Consider the following 8,318-nt stretch of genomic DNA (forward strand, 5'->3'; position numbering starts at 1 on the left):
GAAGGAAGGCCTTCCCTTGTACTGAGCATTATTCCTCATCGGTAACTCTCCTGTCGCTGACAATTTTTGTCTCGAATATGATTTATCACAGATAAATAAAACACACTTGCCAGTATTCATTTAGGGTTGACACGGAAAAATAACCTTTGTCAAAGTTGCCCGTGCCCGGATTTACACGAATGCACACTAATCTCCAGAAAATATAAGTATATAATATGTAATAATATACAATTTATACATATGTGCTATCTAATATTAGCATATTTTTCTGCTCATCAGTGACAGTTCAGATGCATCTGGCGCGGGTTGGGCATGGAGAAGTGAAACTATGTGGATTCGCATGACAGACACCTAGAGTAAAAAAACTTTATTGCAATCATGGTTGACAGACTGCACTTTAGGTAAACATCCAGTACGATAAGTACGTTTGGAAGGAAGGTGTTCTGCTCACATCATGGCGATGAGTAGTGGGAGGACCAGCTGCGAACTTAACTGGACTCTATGACTGCCAATGAAATAACCGTTTTCTCTGGGATAGATTTAATTGGTCATTCTTCCCTTGTCCTTGACAGATGAGTTCAATTCTTAGTATCATCTTCTGGCGGGCCTAGGACTTTCCACGTGGGCTTTAGAAGCAGTCCGTTTTCGGCTGCACATGACACGCCTGTAGGCGTCAGTTTTCAATAGATCAGCTGATTCGCACGTTCATTGGCTTTCTGGTTTGGCTGAGCACATCAGGCTACCAAGCGGCCATCCAGACTCGGTATTAAGAAGGCATCACGAAAACTGCAGTCTAAAACAAAGAGGATACCAAGTCAGCTGATTTCGCAACCTTCGCAACTGCTTCCAAAAGGACGTACTGTATTTTTCACAGATTTTCAAGGACTAGTGTTGTGGACCACAGTCTCCTCAATGCCTTCTTATTACCGTGAACTCCGGTCTGGATAGCCGCTTGATCACCTGGGGCACTTGGCCAAACCAGAAAATCAAGGAACGTGCCAGTCAGCTGGTCTATTGATCACTGTCGCGCACAAGCGGGTTAACAGATGATGCTGAGAATACAACTCATCTGTCAAGGGCGAGTCAAGAACAACCAATGAAATCTGTCTCAACGAAAGCGGTTATTCAATTGGCTGTTATGTAGTCCCGTTACATTCGGAGCTGGTTCTCCTAATAACTAACTAGGTTATCTGCGAACTGAGTGCGAAAGAGTTCAACTCAGGCCCTGTTGGTTGTCGGTTCACAGTACAAATGCCAGCGGGTACAATTAATAAGATTTTTCGAAGTTTCGGCTACTGAAGGTCCAGATGACTGACATTAAAGCTAATATGACTAGTTTTTTTCGGAAAAGTTTGGAAAACAATGGACAGATTTGTTGTCGGGGCCACGTTTCGCGTTTAACAAAAAAGCTTCATCAGGCCAAAGTTGCGCGGTTGGTCGAGATGTAAGGCAGAAGGAGAACTAATCAGCTAGTTCGGACCAAGTCGGTGCTAGATGGGATTTTTTTTAGGTGGATCACCAAATGCGAACCTTCATCGATCTGGGTCCAGTTTGAAGCCTAGTACTTCCGATTCGCTGCACGTCAAGATTTCTCTTGAACATCGTCTGTACGTTTTGTCCGTCCGTGTGGATTAGTTAGTGCTGCAATAGTTGTGTGAGGGATTCTGGGAAGGTTGGTCAGATTGGGATTTCCATCCCTCTTTTTATTGATGCTATGGATACTGACAACCCCACACCGTCACTCGTCAACCCTGCTTCTCTAACACTATTTTCGATATGCTCACCAGTTCCACACCTTCTATTCCATTCACGCTGTGATGCTTAGTGATTTCCACAGCCTCAGCGAACAGCCTCGGTGGTGTGAATCGCAGTCCTCATCTTCAAACTTCTCTACCGTGTCTAAGGCGTGTAGCTAGCCCAAGAATGATCACCTTTACAGTGATTGATGTGAAAGTCATGTGTGTCTTGTCACTTGTGGCAGGATGTAAGAATTGTTCACACCTGACTTTCGGACTTGGTTGTGTCACGTGCGGCCTATTGTGCCTGAGTCATCTTCGTGTGATGCGTCAGACCGGACCGGTTGACAGACAGATCAGTGCCATCAGACCGGCTAGCATACAGAGGCGTCAAGTGAATGACCACCTATCAAACACACCACTTATGTGCATACATATGAAGATTTTGCTGCGGTTTATGCATGTCTTCAATGCTAACCCAATGTTCCTCAGTTAATACATGGGATATGATACCTGAATTTCAACCCTATTTGTTAAGTCCGTCCGCCATTCTTCGGGTAACCCCAAAGTCTCGCTCATCTTCACTCTGCACTTTAAGAGTCACGTGGATGTTGAGGCTGGAGAGCATGAAACGCATGATTTTAGGTGTATGCTGCCTGTACGGAATCCGCTCCCTGTCTCGGGACTGTTGCTTGTTCTCATTAGCGGACAAACAAAATTTCAAACGAGTGATTGATTTCGTAATCTGACTCAGTCGACTGCCACGTGATCGACAACCAATTAACGCATCCGATAACGCATCAATATTTTGACAAACTGCCAACTGAGCACGTGGTGATATTATGTTGGAATATCGGTAGCTCGGGCGAAGATGTCTCCTTGAATGGTGACGAAACGTTTGCAAATCAATTGCCAACCTCGGCGAACAAATCAAAAGCAACCTGATCAATTACCAACTGTTTTGGCCACTTATACTTCAGATCAACTACTGTTCTCTTTGTGGGTAATTTCTACCTTTCGCAGACCGTTCTAACAAGTCTGTTCACATTGACAGATTTGCCAACTACTCCGGCTTCATTTTGACGATATGTCGGAGAACCGTAGCTAGGATGTCTTCTGGTTTTTGACCTGGTGACTGTTGACTTGTTCGCCGAGCTTGGCAACTGGCGAGCTAACATTTCGCTCCCATTTGGAGGGACATCCGTCCGGCTGCTTACTGAACAGGTCAACACAATTACCTGCGCAGTGTTTTCAAGGTGATTGTCAGGCTCGGTGAGTACTGCGCCCTCAAATTCAGTGGTGGGCTTCACTAGACTGAAAAGGGTAGCTCGCGCTATTGCTAGGTTGTTCATCCATCTTAGTAGATGCACACAGGTGAGAGGCGAAATCAGTGCACACCTTATTCAAAGAATGTCAAAATTCGTCATTTTTGGTGTCAGAAATGAAGTTCGCCGAAGCTAGAGGGCCGTATATATAGGACAATTGAAAGAGCAGCCTTATTAAGAGATCTTAATGGTTTTCAAACAGTTGACTGACTGAACTGTTTACGCAGAAATGCTGCACAAGAGAATACTTGTTAGTGAATCAGAGTCCCATGGGCAACAAGTGAAACTTACCGAGTTTAGTTGGTTGGGTTATGTTTTATTTATACCGGACTACCGTCTTCCGAAGAAACACTGTTTTCGCGAAATACTCTGAATTGCCTACCAGTCTGATCCAGATGGAATACTAGGTTCCAGGAAACTCGGGAACTGCGCCCTTCTGAATCGCGTCATGAAGGGCGTAACCTCTGGTGAACTATCGAAGAGTTAAAACCGCGAAACATTAACAAGGAGAGTTGAAATGACTTCAAATAAAAGCCACTACCGTATTGGGGGATTCCCACACTTTCCTGGTCGCAGTCCAAGTGTTTCTACTCGCACGTGACGAGAAAGCGTGTAGGATACGAAGTTCAACCGATCCTAACTACGGGCATGACATTACACTCTAGGCGAAGATGATTCTGACCTGTCCCTCGTTGAGCAGCTCTAAAACGGTTGTCCTGTGCGCAAAGATCAACCTGATAACCATGCACGTTATCAACAAGCTAGGTAACTGGATATGATTTGCTAACAAACTCCTTGTTCGTGTTCTTGCCTTCAGTGATTGAACTAGGTGCTGGCGGCCTCCACTACTTCTGGGAATTTGTCTCATTTGAGGCACAACAGTGGTTGCGAGCAATCGATAAATCATGATGTCTCTGATCAATTCGCTCATGATTGTTCAGTAAGCCAGACAATTAGTCTGATTATCGTTCAACGTCTGTTCCACTGGTGATAAAAGTAGAACTATAAAGATGGACAAATTGGCAGACAACAGGTGCTGTTCGGCTCACCTCACCTTTGGCGATGAAAGCAAATTGTCCAACAAAGCCACCGAAAGTTACAGGGTGTTCGTTTTTCAGCAGGGAAACGGAATGGAAAATGAGGAATAAAACGGATCCGATGGAATAGAATTCCGTTTGCGGAACCGAGCTCAAGTCACCACATATTCGATAGTCTGCTGGCCGTGTAGGATACCTCACAGGTTGCGTGCTGTGTTGTAGAAAATTGGGTTCTTCCGATGTGTCGACGGTTGTAAACAAATCCACATAATCAAGACATCTAGAAGAAATGATGAAAAATAAATGCAACGCGTTTTCAGCAACCTCATGAGTAGTTTGTCACTTTTAGACAAAAGTAAACGCAGTCGATGGTCAACAAAAGCATAGAAGGATCGAAAAAAAACTTGAAGAGTTTCCACAGAAGGCGGTTGTTTGAAGATTCGTATGCAAGGCTATTCAGTGGTTTTAGGGGATCAGCTCTTCGCGTTACCGGCTTGGATGTAACGGACTAAATACGGGGCTTGGACACCTGTAAATTGACTCGACAGGATATTTATATGATTCAAGTATTTTTCACAGATCTGTGATTGCTCGATTCTGAGAATCTTACTGAGGAATTCTATCCACTTACCAAAAATTTGGTGCACACACATGTGCTGAAACGGTCGATATCACTCATTTGCAAATCAATTTAGTTTTCCCGAGAGACTCAAGTGAACCTCTCGTTTATGATACTCTACAACTGAATGTGCTGCACACAGACCGCCTCATGTTTCAGTTGGCACGATATTCGAGATATCGCAGTATATTTTCAAAAAAAAACTGAGTGAATGCGCCTGCCTGATGAACCCCAAGAAGGGCGAAACCGGTCGTGGGCAGTCGAAGAGTTTTCAGCAACTCTGTGAGTAGTTTCCTTTATGGAAATATAGGTCGATATCACATTTTTCTCAGTTTCATACCGTTCCAAATAGATGAGTCATTTTCCAAGGGCAACACTGTCACGTGTTTCCATGTTATTTCGTTTCAGAAAACCGCGGAAAGGAACGGAGGAATAGCAGCCATGTTGCTGTAAACGTGGTTTATCGTTTGGAATTCCACCTATCCAAAGCCCCGAAAAGTGGGTGAATGACAAGGAGGATATGAATTCAAATCCGTCACAGATTCTTGTACATTCAACACTATTCATTTCAAAGCAAAATCACCATCGTAAAAAAGTTATTTTTTCATTTGTGTACCCAAAACAATAACTTTATTTCGTCAGAACGAAGCCGTTTGCACCTAGACAGACTGTTATGCGATTGGGGACAGCTTGTGTGTTCGTATTTGTGAGAGAACACCAATCTCCTAGAGTGTTTCCGACAGTGTTCCTTGTCAACAATGACCCAAAGTACTCCCATCTCAAATGACTATTCCGCTTCATGACAAGTACCTCGCCATCTTGCCGTGATCCATCTTGAAGTGGTTACTGCAAACCAAAGATAGAAATTTTCAAAAACAAATTTTTCGTAATGCATCTTAGTATTGATCTAGTTCGTCTGAGTCTATCAAAACCACAGAGTTTGGCAATACACAATGATGGTTAGTGGACTAGTCGTGTTTTCACTCATATTTCCTTCCCGCCTCACAGACTGACCCTGCAACACCGTATCGGGTTGGGGAAGCATCGACCAATTGCAAGTAACAACTTTGAACTATGAACAAAAATACCTATACTGCAAAACCCCGAAAATTGCAACCAAAATTCTGCCCAGTGGGTTTCAAGCGCGGGCCACGCTACCTGACTGGGAAGTCCTGACTGGCGGGTCACTTGATCGTCAGAAACAAGACAGTGACTGGGTCGTCGTTCGATGAGTCGGGCACACCAATCACATCACTCAAGTGTGAACAGGTTCGCCTGTTCAGACGTGATAATTCAGATGAGTCCAACGTGCTTTGGTGGAGTAGTGGTTACATGCTCGCCTCGCAAGTCAGATGTCCGGGGTTCAAGTACCGGCACGGCCATTGGATATGCCCTGCTGATGAGCTCTAATAAGAGCGAAACTCGATTCCAGTGCTTCCCCCCTTTGGTGTGAACTCACCGGAATAATTACGCCAGAAGAGGAATACGGTCGTTCAAACGAGAGTGGTATGGCCATGAACAAAAATTTGAATCATTTCAGAAGAGCTTAGTAAACAATCGGTAGTTTTTATTTGGGCAACGTTTGGCTTTTGACACAAAAACTTCATCAGGCCAAGTGAACAGGTCACAAAATTGGTCAGGTTATAAGACAGACGGGGAAGCAATCAGTAAGTTCTCTTCAGACTAAATCAGTGTTGAGTGTCAATTAACGGTTCTTGTCGGCTAGTTTGGGTGCCAAAATCTTGAATCGATGTGTTGGAGGGTTCCAAATTAGTTCTGATCGCTTTTCGTTCCTTAATCCTCCACTTCAGAGTGCTTCACTTGATGATTCGCCTCGGGTGCCGCTGTTAGCCCCCACACTAGCCGACAAGAGCCGTTAATTGACACTCAACACTAATCTAGTTTGAAGATGACCTACTGATAGGTTCCCCGTCTGTCTTATAACCTGGCCAATTTTGTGACCTGTTCACTTGGCCTGATGAAGCTTTTGTGTCAAAAGCGAAACGTTGCCGAAATAAAAACTACCGATTGTTTACCAAGCTCTTCTGAAATGATGACTTCTCAATCGGTTCCAAACTTTTTCCAATTGATTGAAAACTTTGAATCGCTCGACAATGGCTAGCAAAGCTCTCCAACTATGTCAAACTGGAGACCAATGGTGTAGTGCACTACTGCATCAGTCTCAGAGACATCCGAGTTGTCCGCGTTCTGTATTGCTGCCACAAGTCATACTCATGATCTTATTTTCCACAAAAAAGACGGTCTTAATCGGTTTCAAATTCAAGTTACCCCCGAAGAAATTAAGCAAGAGCAAAACAAGAGCAGGGCCAGTTGAAAATTTGCGTCCCAAGGTTGAACGGAGCGCCAAAATGGCTCCTGGCAACACCTACATTTGTGCACCGATTCAGTAACGATTTGATCAAGTGCTGGACAATGAGCGGTCACTGGCGAACTAATAGAATGAATTGCTTTTTTCCACAGCAGGAAAAGGTTTACGTGTGATCGATGTCAAAGAAAGAAATCACAGGACAAAACGGATTGTATTTCCAGTCGAAATTTCGTCCAGCTAGACCGAAAAACTGTTGTTTTATCCTTATTGAAAATCATCAGAAGTGAGAATCTCGTAAAACTCTAGGGTTTTTCGAACACATGACCTCCGGACCAGTACTTCATTAGGTGAGCGGTCATCACGGATAGATAATTACACCGTGGAACGACCGCCTAGTAGAGAAATAAAAAGCCCAACCGTTTCAAATAGTGCGACCACGTGGATGTGTTCCGGATTATCCATGCAACCAGTCAGAACAAAATCTTCAAGCGTGGGAACTGCTCCGTCCGCTTCTGTGAATGAATACCTCAGCTTCACATAAAGCGTATTCCTGGGTATTCTCATGGGGAAGCTACTCACAAGGTTGCTGAAAACCTTTCGACACCCCACTACCGGTTTCGTCATTCTTGGGGCTCATCAGATATGCGCAGTCCCCGAGTTTCCATCAACCTTATGTATTCGCGGGTAGTTAACACTGAACCCTGTTTACACCAATTCACGCTTCAAAGTTGTCATTTAAGTTGGTAGTGTAATTAACTTTCATTCAAAGTGGATAAAGCGCCACTTATTGTTCACTCACGCAAAACGGTTACGTGTTGACTGGCTCCTCGAATGAAGGCTTCACTTGTCGAGTGCACCTCAGCTTTTCAGAAAGACTGGCTAACTAACAAACTGTCCAAAGAGTTACTGTATAACTGTTGTGTTATGCCTGTACACAGGTGTGCGATAGTTAACAGTGCACAGCTTGTCTTGTGATCGTTTGGAGTTATCAGTACTTACAATTTTCCAGATTCGCACCTACTTCGTATAAACGTAGCTTGGTACAATTCCGGCAGAATGTGTAGCGCCCATCAGCTAGCGGGAAAGGAGAGAGATCATGTCAGCAAATGACCGATCTGACCGCTTTTTTGTGAGTCACAAGAAATCAAAGCAGACTTCTCTCGCGTTTCGTCTACAGTCTGATGGTGACTAACTAGCCAATCAGATCAAAGAAAGTGAGACGTCGATTATGAGTCATGCCTATCTTGTTTCACAATTGCTAACCATACGCAC

At 44.1% G+C, this 8,318-nt stretch overlaps 1 protein-coding gene across 1 annotated transcript in view; it reads right to left on the reverse strand.

Annotated features, from left to right (window-relative positions):
- T265_10751 (hypothetical protein) overlaps positions 1-4,869 on the reverse strand; it is a gene marked incomplete at both ends in the record, with an annotated part of 8,563 nt that extends 3,694 nt beyond the window's left edge. The window contains 2 exons of the mRNA XM_009177216.1: positions 4,116-4,378; positions 4,862-4,869. Of these exons, the coding sequence (XP_009175480.1) occupies positions 4,116-4,378; positions 4,862-4,869 (271 nt within the window). The remainder of the gene's footprint in view (positions 1-4,115; positions 4,379-4,861) is intronic.
- Between the last annotated feature and the right edge of the window lie 3,449 nt (positions 4,870-8,318).

The sequence above is a fragment of the Opisthorchis viverrini genome (genome assembly GCF_000715545.1).
Source record: "Opisthorchis viverrini unplaced genomic scaffold opera_v5_403, whole genome shotgun sequence".
NCBI classification, from domain to species: domain Eukaryota; kingdom Metazoa; phylum Platyhelminthes; class Trematoda; order Opisthorchiida; family Opisthorchiidae; genus Opisthorchis; species Opisthorchis viverrini.